Below are 19,718 nucleotides of genomic sequence, written 5' to 3'. Positions count from 1 at the left end.
AACTAGCACAGCTACTTGAAAGCTATACACTAGGCGATGTGGCTAAACTACCTGAAAGCCATTACGACCAATATTGCTAATTGGCAAAAATAAAAATTGGGATGATTCCCTTTGGCTAGTCATAATGGAAGAGGTACCAGTAGCTCTACCCTCATGTAAATGTTCAGATTAATGCTGTTGTATCTATATTTATCTAGTTCCTTTTTAGGTCGAGCCTGGGCAGCGCATGCGCTGCTCTGTGAGGCATGCTGTATTGAAGTAGAGACTTGAAGCTCCGCCCACATTTTTCATTGGCTTGTCATTGTCCACTGTAAACTGTGGTCGTTCATCGGTCAAAAGGTTTCTTAGTACCGCCTTGTCACATTTTGTAACTTTCCATGGCGACACCCCGTGTTACGTGTGTTGTTGCTCAGTGGGTTTTAATTACAGCCTTCGAGCACTATTTTCTCAAACAGCTGTGTCCTGCCTGCTGTTGCAGGTAGGACACGCTCTCACCTAACCCTTTTTTTATTTTAAAGCACCCATTTGCAATGCAATAGGTTGCGAATTTGCGAGAGTTTAAGGTATTGGCATTGTAAATGACAATGCAGTTTAATTTATCTACTTAAGTCGCATGGCAGCGCTGACACGCAAGGACATTTAGACAGACGGGGAAAAGCTTTTGGCACTGAGCACTTTATTGGGGGCATTTTAGAAGTATTTTAACCGTTGCTTTTATTTACTGAGCCATTATTTTAAACGTACCTCTTTAAGGCTCCTGCCTCGCGCTCGCTCCCTGGTCTACCACGGAATTTCCACTTGAGTGGAGGGAGCCGGCAAAAGGAGGGGGGCGACTCCTGGGTCAAACGCCAGGTAGGCATACTCCCTTGTACTATTTAAGTTACATGGCAGAGCGGACACGCAGCGGGCGCACTGCTAGCTCGCCGAACGCAAAAAAGTCTTTACCCCTCCACACGCAATTCGGGCCAGGGGCCAGAACCCCTGCCCCTACTTCCAAAGACAATTTTGGATACTCCTCCAGCCAACTTCATCAACTGAGGATTCCCTGTAAAGATAAGTGCCTTCATTCAATCTGCTTAATGAATGGTTTCACTCCATGCACTTACTTTGGTCCCTGAACTGCCCCTCATACACAGCCTAAAATGATGACCCCCAATTTGTATAAAATATTTTCTTCTCAATTGCAGGTCTCTACCCAAACATTCTTTGGGAATCAATATATTTCTTGCGGGAGAACATCCCGATGTTTTGATTTTAATTGAAACATGGCTCCACAAGGAATCTGAACCCGACCTTGTGCAAGAACTTCCTCCCGGCTATTATATCCTGAGGAAAGACCGGGAACTGAGGAAAGGGAGAGGCATTGCTATCCTTCTCAAGGATTGCCTCAAGTGTCACACTGAGCCTGATCTCATTCAAGACTGCGAAAGCTTGCTCTTCGCAATCTCATTTTCTGCTACACTCACCCTCTCAGGAATCCTCATCTATTGCCCCCCAGGTCCCTGTGGACAATTTCTTAAATCCTTCACATATACCACTGCCACGTTAGCTAGCTCCTCCCCCAACATCACCCTCTTAGGCGATTTCGACTTGCACTTAGAGGACCCTTTAAAGTCTGAAGCCTTGGAACTCATCCAGGACTTATCGGCTATCCAACTGATTTAAAAAGTTACCAGCTCCACCCATTGTAAAGGCCACATTCTAGATCCAGTTTTTTCAAACAACAAAAAGCTCTCAGCAGGCAACCCCAACCCTGTGCCTTGGTCAGACCATTCCCTAATCCTGATCCAATGGAACATTCCGACACAGACCACTATTTCTCAGTCAACATGTAGTTGGGAACGCCCATGGGTTAAACTCTCGCTAGAATCTTGGACCACAGCTCTGACGAATACCAGGCCTTTGTTAGACCCCAACCCCAACGCAGCTACTGAAATATTCAATCATTGGATTGAATCATCCTTGGATGCCACCATCCCATTCAAATCTGGACACAAAAGGCCTAAAGAGAAAACATCACCCTGGTACTCACCCAAACTCCGTGAACTCAAACAAAATTGCAAAAGACTAGAAAGAGCATGGAGGAAAGATTACGATACCTTAAATAAACAGAAATATAGAGAGTCCATCAAAATTTACCAAACAGAAATAAAGAAAGCTCAAGCACTGCATTTTGAAGAAAACAATTACCTCTGCAGTCAACGCCCCTAGGGACATTTTCCGTATTGCAAGAAGTCTCATGGAGTGTCCTCCGCCTGAGACACCACCTGACTCTACCCCAACCCGCTGCAATGAACTTGCAGAATTTTTCAATTAGAAAATCCTAGATATATATAATGCCCTTCTACAGGTTCTTTGTTCCCACAACACTACCTTGAAAGATAAACCTCCATTTGACATTGAACAACGACTGGAGGAACTTTCTATTATGAACCTGGACACCCTTTCCCAAATCATTGACCAGGTCAAATCTGGCTCCCCTCGTGATCCGGCACCCCCTCCATATACTTCGTAAGGCAGAGGAAACTATACTCCCAGTTTTAATGGAAGTGCTAAATCTATCTATTTCCACTTGTCAAGTTCCTCTATCATGGAAGCATGCCATGATAAGAGCAGTGGTAAAAAAAAAAACAATTTAAACCCAAAGGTACTGGGTAACTATCGCCCCATCTCGCATCTCCCTGGGATAAGCAAAATTTTAGAGAAATATGTCAACAGAATTCTCTCAGTTCCTAGAAACTAGTGCTCTACTACATACCTCACAGACCGGATTCTGACCGCAACATGGTACAGAAACTGCCCTTCTCGCAGTAGTTGAGGAATCTAGGAAAATCCTCGATCAGGGAGGAGCTGGTTCCATCATTCTCCTCGACCTGAGCTCCGCCTTCGACACTGTCAACTATAACATCATTCTTAACAGACTTAGAAAGGTTGGAGTCTCAGGTGGCATCATAGCTTAGATCAAGTCCTTCTTACTTGACAGATCTTTCCAGGTATTTGAAGGAAGTAACATCTCTAAGAGCGTGCCACTCACTTGTGGAGTTCCCCACAGTTTAATGTTTTTATGAAACCCCTCGCCGAGCTAGTCCTGCCACACGGGATCCATATCGTTACATATGCTGATGATACACAGCTAGTGGTAGCTCTAAAACACCCCAATAAACTTCCCTCCCACCTGGAAATTTGTTTGAAGACAGTGGTTAAATGGATGGATCACTCGTGCCTCAAGCTCAATGGAGATAAGACTGAGTTAATGATCATGTGCAATCACTCTATCTCCAATTTTGGACTAGGCTGGCCTACCTGTCTTGGCCCTCCACCAGCCCCTAAACCTAAAATCAAAAGCTTGGGGGTCTGGTTGGATAGTTCTCTCAAATTCGACCACCAAGCAGTAAAGCTAGCAACTACCTGCTTCGGCATCCTTAGATTGATCCGAAATATCCTACCACTTCTTCCGATGCCAGCTAGGAGAGTCATGGTTCAAGCATTGGTTCTCTCCCGCCTGGACTATGGGAATTCTCTCTACCTTGGTGCCCCTAAATCCACCATAAGGAAACTTCAGGTCGTGCAGAATTGAGCAGCCAGGCTGCTACTCAATACCCCTAAAACTCATTCTGCCAAGCCCGTCCTTAAAATGCTACATTGGTTGCCAATAAACAAACGCATAATATTCAAATCATTGTATATAGCTCACAAGACCCCTCTGGGGGAAAGGTCCCATAATTAACCATTCCCTTATTGCCTTCTATCAACCTTTGAGATGTCTTTGTTCAGCCAATCTGTTCTTAGCATCAGTCCCTCACATTAAAAGGGCCCGTTCCAGAGGCCGCTCTTTCTCATACAATACAGCCAGATTATGGAATACCCTTCCTCTTCGCTCAACTGCTCATCACTTCTTTTTTCGGAAGCTATTGAAGAACTGGCTGTTTCAGAATACGATCTAGAACTCCTACTGTCGTCTGCCTGTCTTCACTAGCGCTGGAATGCCTGCGGGTAGCTACGCGCTCAACTAATGTTTAATAATAATAATAAAAAACAACACATAAATAAAACGCATTGCCATTTGCAATGCCAATAGCTCATACTCTCATAAATGCAAGGCCTATTACATTGCAAATGCTTGTTCTTTTTGGAATCAAATATAAAGAAAAGTATTGTAAGTTTTAGAGTTGTATTTTGGAGTCTAGTTTATTACGTGGATTTAAATTGTATTTAGTTAATTATGTTCAATTAGAAGCAACGGTTCTATTAATGGTGTCATTTTGCAGGCTGATTACCTTTGTAACAACGATGGCAACCGTAATACGTGGATAAGTGCACTGCTTTAGCGGCTACAGTGCGTTAATATGTTTTGAAGATGACACTTATTTAAACACTAATGAAAGGAATTGTCTACTTTAAAATAGATGTATGAAAGATTTGTGATATAATATAAACGGTGCAGTTGTAGATTCAACCTGAATTCTCTGATTGAAAAGGAATTTTGTTTGGGGTGAATGTCAATTGAGTTGAAGGGTTCCGTGCCTTACTGAACTGCTAGAGCTGGTGTGGAATAAGCCTGCTTCGTTGAGAAGGAAAGCACGCCTTGGTCAATAATGTAGGAATTGAGGTGCATGTTTTAGGTGTGTGTGTGTTTGTAGAGATACATAAACACACACAGAGGGGCCGATTCCAATCCTGGAAAAAGGCTGTACAAATCGTTGTATGGAGCGTTTTTCCCGTACAACTCGTACCCGGTAAACTTTTCTTACAACCTAGGAAGTACGATTCGTACAGAAAGCCTCTTTCCAAACAAATCGCACAAAAGACCATACAGCTAAAATAACCCAACGATTCTGATCCTTAACAGCTTGCACGTGACGTCTGTATGTATTTAAGCAGCGGTTTCCAGCCCAGCAAGTACGATTTGTCCCTACGGCACTCTGTACGGCACTTTTCTTACGGGAGCCAAAAACAGCAGTAAAAGCAGAGTCCCCAGGGGTACGAGTCGTACAGGCATACACCCCCGTGCGTTGTGTATGTACGGTGTGTACCCCCAACATCGCATACCCCAACATTGCGTACCCCAACATCGCATATGTACTGTGTGTACCCCAACATCGCGTACCCCAACATCGCGTATGTACTGTGTACCCCCAACATTGCATACCCCAACATCCCGTATGTACGCACCGTACATACGCAATGTTGGGGTACGCAATGTTGGGGTACGCGATGTTGGGGTACACACAGTACATACGTGATGTTGGGGTACGCGATGTTGGGGTACGCGATGTTGGGGGTACACACAGTACATACGCGATGTTGGGATACGCGATGTGGTATACGATGTTGGGGGTACACACATTACATACGCGATGTTGGGGTATGCGATGTTGGGGTACGCAATGTTGGGGGTACACACAGTACATACGCGATGTTGGGGTACGCGATGTTGGGGTGTGCAATGTTGGGGGTACACACAGTACATGCGCGATGTTGGGGTACCCGATGTTGGGGTATGCGATGTTGGGGGTACACACCGTACATACACAACGCACGGGGGTGTATGCCTGTACGACTCGCACCCCTGGAACACCTTTTCCCGGGATACGAGTCGTACAAAGTTCGCTTCGTAGCGGGTAATGGCATTCCCCGTGTACGGGACGTTTTCCGTACAAATCGTAAATTGGAAAGCCGGTCCGGATCATACTAGTACGGTTGGACTGCATTTTTACAATTTGTATGGAAAAGTGCCCGGGTCCGTCTGGTAAAACTTTTCCCGATCCGATTTGTACGGATCGGGCCGATCCGTACAAATCGGATCGGAAAAAGTTGTATTTTTCCCGTACGAATCGTACTTCACGGGTCGGACGGGACTTGTACGATTTGTATGGAAAAATTTACCGATACGAGTCGGGCGGGACAAAAAAGTACAGGTTTGGAATCTGCCCCAGAGTGTAATATCCTAAGGATAAACCAATTTATACCAAAGCCACTGCTCCATCCAACTTTAATGTTGTAGGTAACCGGCCCGGTGAGTTTTCAGCGTGACAAGTTAGCTGTACTATAAATGTAGCCCAACCAGTTTGCTCTGCCAAGTTGGCACATGTTTCATTTCGCAAAGTAGGCGCTTTACAAGCTGTAGTTTACATCACAAATAGCAGTTGCTTGTGAATTTTCAAAGTAATGGCAAATGCATGGGAGTATACAATATTAACCCCAGAGAGCATTGAAAAACAATATCGCAAGTAGGAGACAGATAATAAATTGGTTGTTACAGAAGGAAATACATATCTGTTCAGGTTAAACAGGACACACAGCTTGATCTGTTTTATCATTGGGGATAGCACTGGAACAATAGATTTTTCACATACTGCGACCATTGATCTTTCATCCACACAAATTGAAATACATTGTGACAGGTGCAGAGTTGATTTTTGCTTGCAGGAAAACTGCAGTAACTTCCAGAAGTTATCGCGTTGTGGGGATATCAGTAGGGGTTTGCTGCTTTCTCACAACAAAATGCCATCTGTCTAAAGAAACTGCCATCTGGTCAATTTATTGATTTAGAGTTTGGCAGCGGATTAATCAGTCACAAATGTTACAGATATCTCCCGGCCACCGTCTAACAAGGGCCATTGGATATAATGCACAAAATGTGCCCTGGTGGGTATTGATACTGCTGTGTCCTTTCTGCCTGTTGCTCTGCTGCCCGAAGAAATTATGGGCAAGATGTACACCGAGGAAGGAGGATCATCAAGCCACATAGTAATGGACAATGAACATCCAACATGGGTCACAAATCTAGTGGTGGATCTACAAATCCAAGTAAGGGCTATTGTAAAGGACAAGCTTAAAATGCTGGTAGAAAGGGTTGATAAGCTGGCTATGCTGCTCGAGGCCCAGTCAGGCAATAGAGGGGTAATAAATGGGGAGGGAAGTGACTGTCAGTGGTCAAGAAGCTCAGGCTGCACCTGGTACCAATAAGGCTGACTCTCCACTTGCACAGAATGGCTCTACTACCATCATCGCTCCGATCAAGCTAGCCAGTGTACTACAAGTATTAGCAGGGCCAATTTAACACCCTCACAATCACATAACAACAGACAGTGGCAAGAGAATAGACAGCGGGAGGGGGTAGGATCTATTAAATGTACAGAAGCTAACAAAGAAAACCTCCCCCTGCCGTGCATTAATTTACCACCTGCCTCAACCCCATATGATGTTGTTTTGACAGGTATTCCTGAGCTTGGGAGGGGGCATAGTGAATCTCACCAGGAATTAAAAAATAAATGCATGTTTTGGCTAGCCAATCATAAGCAATTTCCTTATGAGGATGCAGGAGAGATCCTAACAACTCGCAGAGTCAGCTGAGTGGGCTGGAGACCCAAGGTTATGCAGGGGGATTGTATAGTGATACATTTTAGAAATCCACTGGTCGCCCGAGCAATGCTAAGCAGGGATGACTGGAGACAGGAGGGGGCCATAAGGGCTCTTCCACTGGGTTACTTTTAACCTCCGGGGAGACCCCAACAAATTAGAAGGCAGAATGGCTGGGAGGGGAGAACATTAAACCGGAACTATCAATCTACCAATCTAGATTATGATCGGCCCAGGCAGCCACTCTTTAATATTCCAACAACAAATAGATTTGGTGTCTTAGAGGGAGTAGATTGACTTGAACCCAAAAGATACTGGTTGAAGGAACCCTACCATCAGAGAGAGCAACTGGTGAAAACTGTACATATCAGAAGAGGTCAAAGACCAGAGCATGCCTGCCATCAAGGGGGGGTGAGACTTGTGGGAGGTTGTGTGGGACAACAAGGGATGAAATTGATAGATGTATTATGGCCACAACTAATGGACAATCTCGTAATTCATCCAATGAGATTACCCAGAAGTCAGATTTGTGTACTGGTGCGACCCCGCACGCACCCTTCCCTATACCTGCTGTCATGGATAACCAGCGGGATCCATTAAGGCTTCGGCTTTTAGCTTGGAATGTAGCTGGACTAGCCCCCAAGAAGGATAATCCTGAATGGGTGACATTTATTGAACAACACGAGATCTGCATGTTTCAAGAAACCTGGGCAAGGGGGACATCCCTAAATCAGGCTACGCATCGTATAGCGTAGCTGCAATATAGGGGGGAAAGGGGAGGCCCTCAGGGGGGCTTTGTATCTGAGTGGGTGTACATCCAGGCTGTACTGTAAAACAGTTAGAAACATCCTCAAACGACATTCTAGGTGTCCTCCTTAACTTTCCATCAAGGATTACAATTGCGCTAATAAATGTCTATTCGAGACCAGTTAGTCGTAGTCAAGAGTCAGACACTTGATGAGCTAACTACTTTTCTTGCTACTGTCCCTGATAACTGCCTGGTGATTCTTGGAGGGGACTTTAACTGCCAATATGAGCCCTTAGATGGTATGAACGAAGATAACCCTTGTGAAGAAGACCAACACTAGGTTATCCCAGAGACTACTAGTCCATTAGTAAGAGTCTGGATTCGTCTGGTGCTCCAGATGAATTCTCTTGCATTAAAACATTCACTGAGGGCATGCAACGTTAGAACAAAGTCCGACACACCAGGCAAATACACCTTTAATAGAATTGGACATGGTTCTATACTAGATTATACTTTGATTGATATAAAATCCTGGCACAGGGCAGTAGACTTTAAGATCGAGCCCCGTCACAATAGTAATCACAACACCCTAATCTTAGAGTTGTCCACGCCAAGCCCTGGGAGTGCATCAGGTCTGCATGTGCCTGCTGAGGGTGGATTGACCCTTACCAGCTGCAGGTAGAGAGTCCGATGGGCGGATACAAGTCAATCCCAAGAAAAACTATGCTCCCTATACCAAACCGTCATCCCGATTCTTGTGAACTCAATGCAATCTGTTTTAGCTGACGGTACTTCAATTGAATTTAAAAAAAAATCATACTAGACTGACAACTACCATGGCTGACTTTTTCTTTCCGATCAAAAAAATTAGAATCAATAGAAAACCCAGACACCCTTGGTATATATAATGAAAGATGCCGAAAGGCCAAAACAGATTTGATCTCTGCTATCAAGGCCAAGGATAGACCATTGATTAAAATCAATCGAGTGGCCTATCGAAATAATATCGATGAGGCTAAAAAAGGGTGGGAAAGAGATAAGTGGGAAACTGAGAAGTTTCTTGGGTACCCATGATATGAGGACATTCTGAAATGTGGTAAACACGGGCAGTTCTGAAGGAAAATCGGCGATAGAACCAAATCTAGGGGCAGATGTGTGGAAGGACCATTTTGAGTCTCTCTACTCGAGGGTATATATAGAGGACAACACAGTGGATAATGAACGTTGCCCCCTACAGGCCAACTGTCCCAAAGCACACACGACTACACTTAAGGAGAAAAAAGATATCCCGATAATAACACTAAAGAGGTAACTGGTGCACTAAGCAAAATAGCACCAACAAAGGCCCCAGGGTTAGACAAGATACCCGGGGATCTGTTCCGTAGCGAACCTACCATCTGGGTACCATACTTCTGGACTCTATTTAATGCCGTCCTTCAAGGTATGGCAATTCCCGCTAGCTGGGCTGGGACTGAAATCATACCAGTTTACAAAAAGGGATCTCCTTTGCTACCCACAAATTACAGGCCCATAAGCCTCATTGACACTAGCCAAAAATGTTTTGCACGTGTGCTGTTGTGTCACCTACAGAGCTGGATGGAGGAGCATAATGTTCTCAGCCCGTTCCAAGCAGGGTTCAGAGAAAAAATGTCCACACTGGATCAGATTTTTAGGCTACAATGGTTACACTGGAAGACCTTGTGTATTGAGGGTGGCAACCTCTATTTAATATTTGTGTATTTAAAATCTGCTTTTGATCTGGTGCCAAGAGGTAAGTTGTGGGCAACCCTGTTAGAGATGGGGGTCCTGGTGTATTTGTGCCAAATCCTGAGGCGGTTACATGAAGGAAATTTCACACAAATAAGGTTTGGTAAACATTGGGAACTCGCCACACCCATCCCTGTAGATCGAGGTGTCCGCCAGGGTTATTTCCTTGCCCGACCCTTTTTAGTCTTTTTCATAAATGGGTTAATTGAATTTAGAAGGCTACAGGATACAGACGCACCTAAGTTGGCGACCCGTAATATCCCGGCCATGATGTTTGCCGACGATACCCTGTTACTTTCAAAATCTCCTATAGGTATACAGAGGGTTCTTAATACATTTGATATCTTCTGTAAGGAAAGGGGGCTTGAGATTAACCTAAACAAACTAAAATTATGGTGTTTAACTCAGGCAATGGTACCTGACCAAACCCATGTTTGGACGGCAGACCCCTAGAGAGGGCGTCTGTCTTTGAGTATCTCGGCATTATGATTACTGAAAAAATGGACTGAGGGGCACAAATTAAAAAAACTAGTTTGAAGCTAGCCCAGACAACGGGGGGGCCTGACCAAGGTAGTTCGAAATTTTAGCCATAAACCTGTGGGCCCGGTACTAGAAATATAGTAGGCTCAAGCCAGAGGTACTGCTTTATAGGGGGCAGAAATATGGGGACACTGTCATTTTGACAGCCTTACACAAGCTGAAAACACCTTCGTCAGGCAATTATTTGGCCTCCCTCGCAGCTCCCCTCTCATACCGATTCGACTAGATTTGGGGGTCAGGTCAATTGCGGAAGAAGTTGCTCTCAGACCTCTCTTATTTTGGCGATGTTTGTGGGTCACTCCAGAACTGGCTGAGTAAAGGGAAGAACTAAGAGGTGTTGAGTATTCCTGGGGCGGGGAGATTACCATGGCTGACCCTTATCCGGAACACTTTTTTAACTATGGGACGGGGTCATTTGTGGGATAGTCCAGAAATAACATGTCCCACAGTGTCAAGGAAGGAGCTAAAGGATTGTTACTGGGAGAACAAATTGGCTCAACTACAGGGGAGCCATTCAATAGGCCAGCTTACTGTAGTTTTTCTGGAAATCAAAGAGCAGTACAGGCTAAAGTCGGTACTGGACGACATCAAGCCAGTTGCCGCTAGGAAGCTATATTTTCAATTCAGGCATGGGGTACTGCCACTGCGTGCTTTTACGAACAAATGGGCAGGCCTACAAACTCTGGGTTGCCCGGCCTGTAACAATGCAGCAGAGTCAGAATACCATGTGTTTTTTTTTCTGCCCTGGGTATAAGAAATCGAGAAAACAATGGTTGATCCAGATATGCAGAAATCTGGGAACCAGGCATTGCTCTGAGTCTTTTAGGATATTGAAATGTGACGCAAACCTCCCTATAGCATTTTCAGTAGCAGGCTTTTTATTCTCCATGTGGTGCACACGTAAGGTATTCTTGAAGTTGACCCCTAAAGATACTGGTTAATCCTTGGTACACTTTCTTGTGTGGAGGTATTATATTAATTTTATGAGCTTTTGTAACTATTTTTATTGATGTATTTTTAACTTGATGTATGGTGTACTAGTGCGTACGACTCAACAAGTAGAATTGTGGTTCATGGGCCTATAATAATGTGTACAGCCTTTATAATGATAGACACAAGCACTTTACAAAAAATTGCCTGAATGGTTGAACTGTGAGATAGAGCATGGACTTATTAAATTTGACATTGTAAATTGCACATACATGCTGCACACACACTTTAATGTAACCAGTGAGTTGGGACGGTTTGTAATGTAGATTGTTTGCAGGTTACACTTGTGTGTTATTTATACAATGCCATATGACGAATATATATCTTTTAGTGGTTTTATCACGAATCAAATGAACTGTACGTTATTGTATATATGCTTTTATGGCCAAATTGGCCGAAACAAAGTTTAATTGATGATGTTGATACTGTAATTGCAAAGAGCTTCATTGCCCAGTTTTGGAAATCGCTTATGGCTCCTCCTTTATCTATGTGGTGAAAAGCCATTGGTAACTATGCAAAGAAGATGGAGGAACCCATCTATAAAGCCAGGGTCTGTCCACACAAATACATAAGATTTTGGGATGTTGGGGGGACTATTATGGCATCATAAATGTATAATACACTGTCTCTCTGATTGCATTACCTGAAAAATGTTGTTACTTGTGCTGCAGTGTGTGCTGTATTATTGAATGGTATTTAAAAGAGTAACATGGATATAATGAAAACTAAGTTTCACCAATAGCCTCTATGGTAAGATGAACAACACTTTTTCTGGCTGTTCTCTTTAGTTTAAATTCATTTTTGTATTTTCCAGGAAACTTTCTTTGCATCTTCATGAATATATCCTGTTTGTTGAATTGGACCAGATTAAGGACCCAGTTATTGAAACCATGGCTATCTACAAATCACAAAAACCTTTTATCCCCTATGTTGAGCGTAACGTTGATCCAAGTGGCAGAAAAAAAAGATACTTATGATCTGCTTCTGATAGATGAAAACGACTTGAATGAACAGTTTGTAAGAGGACATGGTCCAGGAGGCCAGGCAACTAATAAAACCAGCAACTGTGTGGTTTTGAAACATCAGCCGTCTGGGATTGTAGTAAAGGTAAGGTCAAAGTAGGAGAAGCAGCCAAAAGTGAAAGATGTTTTGTTGAAATGATTTTACCAAAAATTGTATACCCAAAAAAGCATTTGAATAAATCTCAGTATTGGTATAAGAACTTTTATTCATTTAATTTGCCGCTAAATACACCACAATCACTTGAATCAGAGCAATACCTTACACTACCTAATTTGCAATTTAGTAAAACCAAGCGCATAAACACACCTGGTCAATGAAAACCCAAAAACGCGGTATGGAAAGGGCTCCCAGACTCAAAGTCATAATATAAACTGTAATGTAAAGACTTTACCTGATTGGCCAGTCATAGATAATAGTAGGGCAAGTTACTCTGAAGTATCATGAAAACATTAAAACAAATATTGCCAAATTATACAAGTGCAAAAGGTTGTGTCGTTTGACAGTGTAATCATTGTTTGAAGTTATTTTTAAAGAAGTTTCTTTTGGAGAAGAGGTGGCATGGATTAGTTAATCCAACATTGAACACACCTCTTTCTATGAGGGTGTCTGAAATCACATTTGACTGTGACAAAAATATACCATCCATAATTTTACATACTTAAAGTAAGAAAGAAACTAGCATGACTTGCGGTTCAAAATCCTCTTATAAAAAATGTGACCAAAACCATTTTTGTTCGAAGCACCCTCAGTTGCTGTCATAGGTCCCCTTACAAAGGAAATCCTCCTCCGTCTCCTTTCTCTGTGCCGCGCCACACTCTTCCCTGTTACTGACCCTCCCCAACTCACCTTCACCATTTAAGTGCATCCCAGTGCTTGAAAATTGACAAGTGACCACTATACCCACAGATTGTGTAACTTTACAAAGGAGTAAAATATATATTTTATGTACAGTTTTATTTTTAATCCATCAAAATTATTACATACTTAGCTTTCATAATGTGGTGCAGTAGTATTGGAGCGGAGTCAGTCAGTTGGGTGAAGGTGCTTGGTGACTGACTCTATTGCCTTTCAAGACCTTTTCAGATGCAAGACCGACACATAACACATCTGTCCAAGCGAAGCTGGTCTCTGAGAGGTGATCCTGACACATGGCTGACTGTCTATAGCTCTGAAGCTTTCGGTCAGTGGTCTGACTTGACTGTATCACCCATACCAGCCTTTCAGAGACAATTCTGTTATGAGATTCACCTTTACCGAGTCCTCCAGGTCTCCTAGATGCACTCCGGTCACTGTAAACGTGATATCTATTTTGCTCCAAGTCTTCTTTGCAGGTGATTCTAACAGGTGACATGAAGATGACTATAATGCTGTCAGGTTGCCATCATGTCATCTGAAACCTTTAGCCAGTCCGAGCTTTTTAGCCTGAAGCATTTAGTCTCCTGGTACAGGTAGTTTAATATTTTTCCAATAAAAGTGTGGGCTCCCAAGCCCCACCATGAAGTGCTGTATGTTAAGAAGTCAGAACAGGCTTTGGGTGTTGCACATGACTTGGGTCCACTTAGCAGATATGTGACTGACTATTCAACACCTCGCCAATCTTTCATATGCAGTTTGGTAGACCCTTGTAGACAAACCATGGTGGGGACAGAGTTCAGTTTTTCAAGACAACTCCACTTAGTGTAAATATTCCAAGATGGCTAGTTCTGCTGTTATCACCAGATGAACTAACAATTAAGATCCCTTTCAAGCTTACCATTAGTGGCTGGTCCCAGCATCTCCCATTCAGGATGCAGCTGCCCTATGAATCCCCTTCTACTGTAAATTCTTGACTGCAACAGGTGTTTCTTGAGTTACAGTTTGGTACCTAAACCAACATCTGAAAGAACATCCAATGAATGAAGGCCCCCTAGTCAGCCTATTTCCTTAACATAAATTTCAGTTGGATAACCAGGATCTGGACTCCAGATAGTTGAAGGGTGTCCTTTTTTTAAACTCAATGATCAGATACCAGGTCACCCAGAGGCACTACCCCAGTGATACACTGGAACACCTGAAGAACTTCATTTTCCATGGTGGAAACAGTTTTATTTTTGAGGTGGTTCAGGGGCTCTGGTTTATTACATTCCTGAGGACATTTCTCACCGGAAATAACTGCTATTGATTGAGGTGGGCACATAATGCATTGTATCGGTCTGTCTGGCACCTTGGGTATGTTGTTTGGAGCCAGCACTTACATTCGTCTGAAATCTAACAAGACCCTAGGGCTCAATGTTACGCTGAAATGGTGATTGCAGAGGGGGCTGTAAACAGTTTGGGATGGTAACTTGTGCTCAGATGGTGCTTGAGCCTTCAGTTTTTCTTTGAACATCATAATTTTAAGTGTCTTATTTCTACTTACTGTATTTGCATTAAAAAACACTTCGTTTTTTAAAAGTAAAGTGCTGGCTAGTAGACATTCATCTTATTAACTTTTGTCCAATGTGTTACTGTATTCTGAGTCTTAAAGCTCCTCCACCTCCTTGAGTAAGCATTGACTAGTCAACCTTTCTAATTCAAGAAAAGAGAGAGCTAAAAGAGAATAGTTGGTTATTGAACTGGTGTACATGAGTATTGTGGTTTTGGGACACCAATGATAAATGACAGTAGCCCTACGAGCTACTGTAGTGACTGACTGCTTCAGAACCGCAAAGCAAGGCACACACGGTGTCTTGTTCTGCAGGATACAGCTGCACACTTAATATTCTTTTCAACGGTTGGAGCACACAAATGTCTATTTGGCAGACCATCTCAGGAGGGAAGACTACTCAGCACAGGCACTGTGTGTGCCGGGCAGTAGTCCCTCTCTTCTGCTTGTGTTTTGGGAATGTTACAGGATCCTATGAGTGTAGATCAAAGATGCCATGGCAGAAGTTAGCAGGCCCTCACACTTGGGAACACAGTAATTAAAAATGACATCCGCTTATATCCAGCCAACTGGCCGCTGATATTCAAAGTTGGCCCCAAACAACTGGAGGAAGCTGTTGTTCAGAAGTATTTTTCCTTTAGGTGTGACACAGTTTCAAGACAACTAGCTAGCAAGGTGACTGTCGCTCAAAGGTTGTGTACAGGGAAGAATTATATCAAATCAAGCTGTCCTGGGCTTTTGCTTTTCCCGCAGCTCATTTAACAAAATGTCACGGGCATTCTATTAGTGTCTTTTTGTAGATATGACCGCTGCGGGCTTATTTTGGTTCAGGTATTGTTCTCTCAAGCCATAAGCAGATCTGCGGAAATTGGCTTGGTCTAGGGAAGTGAAACATGAAATAATCTTTGTGATCCAGGCAGGTTGACAAGATTTCTAACCTGACATAGACACTTGGCTTTAAAATGGTATCTGAGAGAGGGTATAACAGGAGAGCAGTACAAAAGGACATGTAGGGAAAAGGGAGACCACAGCTCCTACTGTCTCTAAACCCTATGGAACAAACTAAGGGCTACAACAGGATCACTATCTTCCTTGTACACCAGCATCTCTCACTGTCTGTATGTCTCTCTCTCTTTCTTTATCTTTACCTCAGCCCCTCAGAGCCTGTAAGATTTGTTGTCTGATTCGCATAATTACCTGTTTTTATGGAGCATGATTTAATTCTTTTACAGGACAGTTCATTCTTCATGTTAGGTTTCGTGTGTATGAGCTAGTCATATCTTCCATTTGACTACATCTGTCATGTGCTGATCCCGCCTTTGACTATTTAAACAGGGCTGATGTGTTCTGTGGCAAGCCTGTCTTTGCCCGTCAATGCATCTGAAGGTAGACTCTGGATCCTGAGTCTCTCAGAAAGTGTGGTAGGTCAGCTCAAATAATGTGTATATTACAATGGGTTTACTTACTTTACCCCTAATGTTGCAAGGTATGTGATAAGTTAAAATGCCTTGGAATCCTCACCACACAGCTCCAAGACCTCTATTGTATGTGGACAGAACCAATCTTAAAAGTCACACCCTTCACTCCTCAGAGTCTCACAGGAGCATTATTAAACTGCAGAACCTTAGTGAGACATCAATTGAATTAAATTAATAATTTCTAACACTAGTCAGTTTCTTGCACTCTCTGAAACGTGGCTAACAGACGCTTCTGCACTACCTTCAGCAAATTCTCTGCCGGACAGTTTTAAAATTTCCCATCGTAGTTGTACCATTGGTAGAGGTGGAGGAGTTGCAGTCATAACTCAGCAATTGTGTCAAAGGAAACAGTTATTCATTTGGGACTGCTTATGCCTTCTGCAGCTTGGCCATGGTCCACACCAGAGGCCAAGCATACACTTGATTTGTTCTTTGGTCCCACAGGCATTTGAAATCCCATTGGCAACCCTAATGGGTATCGAGGGACCATATTTTGCTTCGGTTTCAAGTCATGACCAGTAATCTCACTAACGGTTGCGGGACTCAAGTTAGTCTACAGACACACAGAATGGGCAGGCTTAATATTAGCTTTGGACCAATAGTTATATTGCTTGATTCATGTTGATGCTAAACATGGTATTGATATTAACCAACATGTTGACTTCTTAAATAATTTTGTATGTGACACTCTCAGAGAGCACATCCTAAGTTTGCAGGGAAAGTGTTTATCTGTGCCCCCCTTAAAGCCCTGACTTAACGACCAGCTTTAAAGAGATAAACCTATAACATAGTAACTGGAAAGGAAGTGGAGTGAGCCTTACAGCACAGAGGATTTAGAACTACAAAACAATCAATCAAAGGATTTTAAAGCACTGATGAGTAAAACAGAATCTATTTCTCGAAAGAGAAGAAAGCAAAAGGAGATAGTGCTCCAAAACATTTTTATAGTGTCAAAAATTCTTTGCGAATCTATTGTGTTTAAGCAATACAGGTAATCCCTCTCAAGAACTCTACAACAATTTGTCCTTTTTTCCACTCTGAAATCATGTGGATACATACAGGTAGTGCCAATGCTCAATTTCTCCTCAGTCTCTCCGCTGAGAAGTCTTTCCATGTGGAACATGATTTAGGTGGGGCATGATTAAATATCTCTGATGTTCAATAGGTCAATCACCTGTTGCAGAATATCAAGTCAAGGTCTCCCCTCTGCCTATGTCCATCACGTTTGGAAAGCACTTAGCCCTGCTATTTTGTCTACTATACAAAAATGCTTTAAATTATTTCTTTCGACTGGGATGACACAATCACCTTGGAAGAGAGGAGTTGTTTCTGCATTGCTAGACAATACATTTTTTATAGCTAGGTGACGTATACAGTTATCATCCTGTGGCCCTCCTGTCCACTCTAGGGAAAACATTGGAGCAGGTGGTGGCCAAGCAGCTGTCCTCTTTCCTGGAGCTAGACCACGTTTTACAAGATTGGCAGCTTGGCTTTCATCCAAGAAGTGGGAAGGAAACAGCAATGATCTTTGTAATCAAAGAATTTGGGGGCACATTTGATGGAGGAATTTAAGCTGTTTTTGATCCTATTTGATCTCTCTGTAGCTTTTGATTTGGTCGACCATTCCATTCTGGTTCACTGTGTGAAATAAATGGGAATCAGCTGCGTATTGTTGCAGTGGATTAAATCCGGTTTAAAAGACCAAACTCAACTAGTGAGACCAGCCTCCTATAGTTTGTGAATGCGCGGTATCTCTAGTAGTTATTGCCTCTCTCACGTCCTTTTCTTATATATGTGCACCTTTTGTCAAAACGTATTGAATATTTTGGTTGCTTTGCCTTCTCTTAATGCAGACAACAAGCAGCTGATCTTCCATCTTAAGTATCACATGATCACATATCATCTCCAACTTGCATGACTGCCTTTTCACAGTCCAGAAATGAATGGTGCACACTTTTTTTACATTGATTGCCAAAAACATAGAACTCCTCCTGGTCAGTACCTACAAGGAATAATGGAATGGCTCCATATGGCCCATAAACCTGGCTATTGATCCTGATTTTCTCTCAGAAGTTAAATCTTTAGGATTTATCATGGATGAGGATCTTTCATTAAAACATCCATTCATTGCAATCTGTAGGATAGGTTACTACTCCTTGCACATTCTGATATGGGTTTTGTCTTTAAAAAAAAAACAATTCACATGTGGAGATGAATGCTTCAAGTGCCTCTTCCTGTGTTATGTCGAGGATAAACTAATAATCACACACAGAAGTAGGAGTAAGGAAATGGCTTTTTAGAGGTTTTGTGGCACAGTTAAGATGCTTGAAAAATTGCCCTCACCCACAATTTGTGGCATGCTTCATCATTGGGCTGCTAAACACACCACTGCGCGAACCAATGCACGGGGTGGAGCAATAGGGTGGAGGAAACAATACAAACACATAGGAGAGTAGGGATCAAGCAAAGAATAAGTGCAGATAAAGAAATGTAAATCTAACTCTGGGATATCCAAATGCCTATTTTATTCTCGGATTCCCAGGTCAGGGTTAAAAAGGTATCTCCGACCAGAGGATGGTAGTGAATATGTTTAAATTATGAACTATTCACCCCTCCACTCTGCAAATTAGTCGACATGTTTTAGCTGGATCTTGTGTCTTCCCCGGCTGTTATCAGGACTACTCGATCCCCGTAGATATACTCTCCCTTCCTACCTTAATTAGTAGATTGAGGACTGAACCTGTAATTTGTACTTAGGTCATGTAATCACACTTCAAATAAAATTTGTAAGTAAGAGAATATACACAAGTGAAAAGACACAAACACATATACATATGTGCATAATTATAAAGAAACATATGTTCGAGGCATATGAGCTGCAGATTACACACTTTTGCATAGATCGCCATCTGGTGTTGGGCCCGGATGTTTGCAGTTTCTTTTTCCTCTTGGAAAGTCTTTGGAAGTCACAAGGTCGGTGACTCCTCCCTTGGATCGTATTGCGCATTGTCTTCGGCTCCATCCTCAGATTGTTTTTTTCCGCCATCGGCCTTGGATGTAATCTACGCGCTCCGGTTCAGAACATTTCCAGTTCGACGATCGAAGCGGAATCCTCGCTCATCGCGGTATTTTTCAGATCCAGATCTCCTCAATCAGCTTCTCATCGACAAATCTTCGATTCCAGTCGTCGACGGCGGCCTTCGGGCCTACCCAAGCTCCGGTCCCGGCTGATGGAAAGAACTCCTTTCAAGAAGTGCCTTCGATGTGGATCCAAATTCCCCCACACCGATCTTCATGAGGTGTGCAACCTCTGCCTCTCCCCTGAACACGAGGCTCGAGACTGTCCGGCCTGTAAGTCTTTCAGATCGAACAAGACTATTTAGGATCGAAGAGCCAGACGAAACAT

General features: G+C 43.0%; 1 protein-coding gene across 10 annotated transcripts in view; it reads left to right on the top strand.

Annotated features, from left to right (window-relative positions):
* Positions 1-19,718, top strand: part of MTRFR (mitochondrial translation release factor in rescue) — an 81,194-nt gene that overhangs the window by 32,808 nt on the left and 28,668 nt on the right. For all 10 annotated transcript variants that reach the window (XM_085635816.1, XM_085635813.1, XM_085635814.1 and 7 more), the window contains one exon: positions 12,222-12,514. In XM_085635816.1, coding sequence (XP_085491942.1) covers positions 12,242-12,514 — 273 coding nt within the window. In that variant the 5' untranslated portion in view covers positions 12,222-12,241. The remainder of the gene's footprint in view (positions 1-12,221; positions 12,515-19,718) is intronic.

Source organism: Triturus cristatus, chromosome 11, assembly GCF_964204655.1.
Source record: "Triturus cristatus chromosome 11, aTriCri1.1, whole genome shotgun sequence".
Classification (NCBI taxonomy): Eukaryota; Metazoa; Chordata; class Amphibia; order Caudata; family Salamandridae; genus Triturus; species Triturus cristatus.
This window is presented reverse-complemented; position numbering and strand designations above follow the sequence as displayed.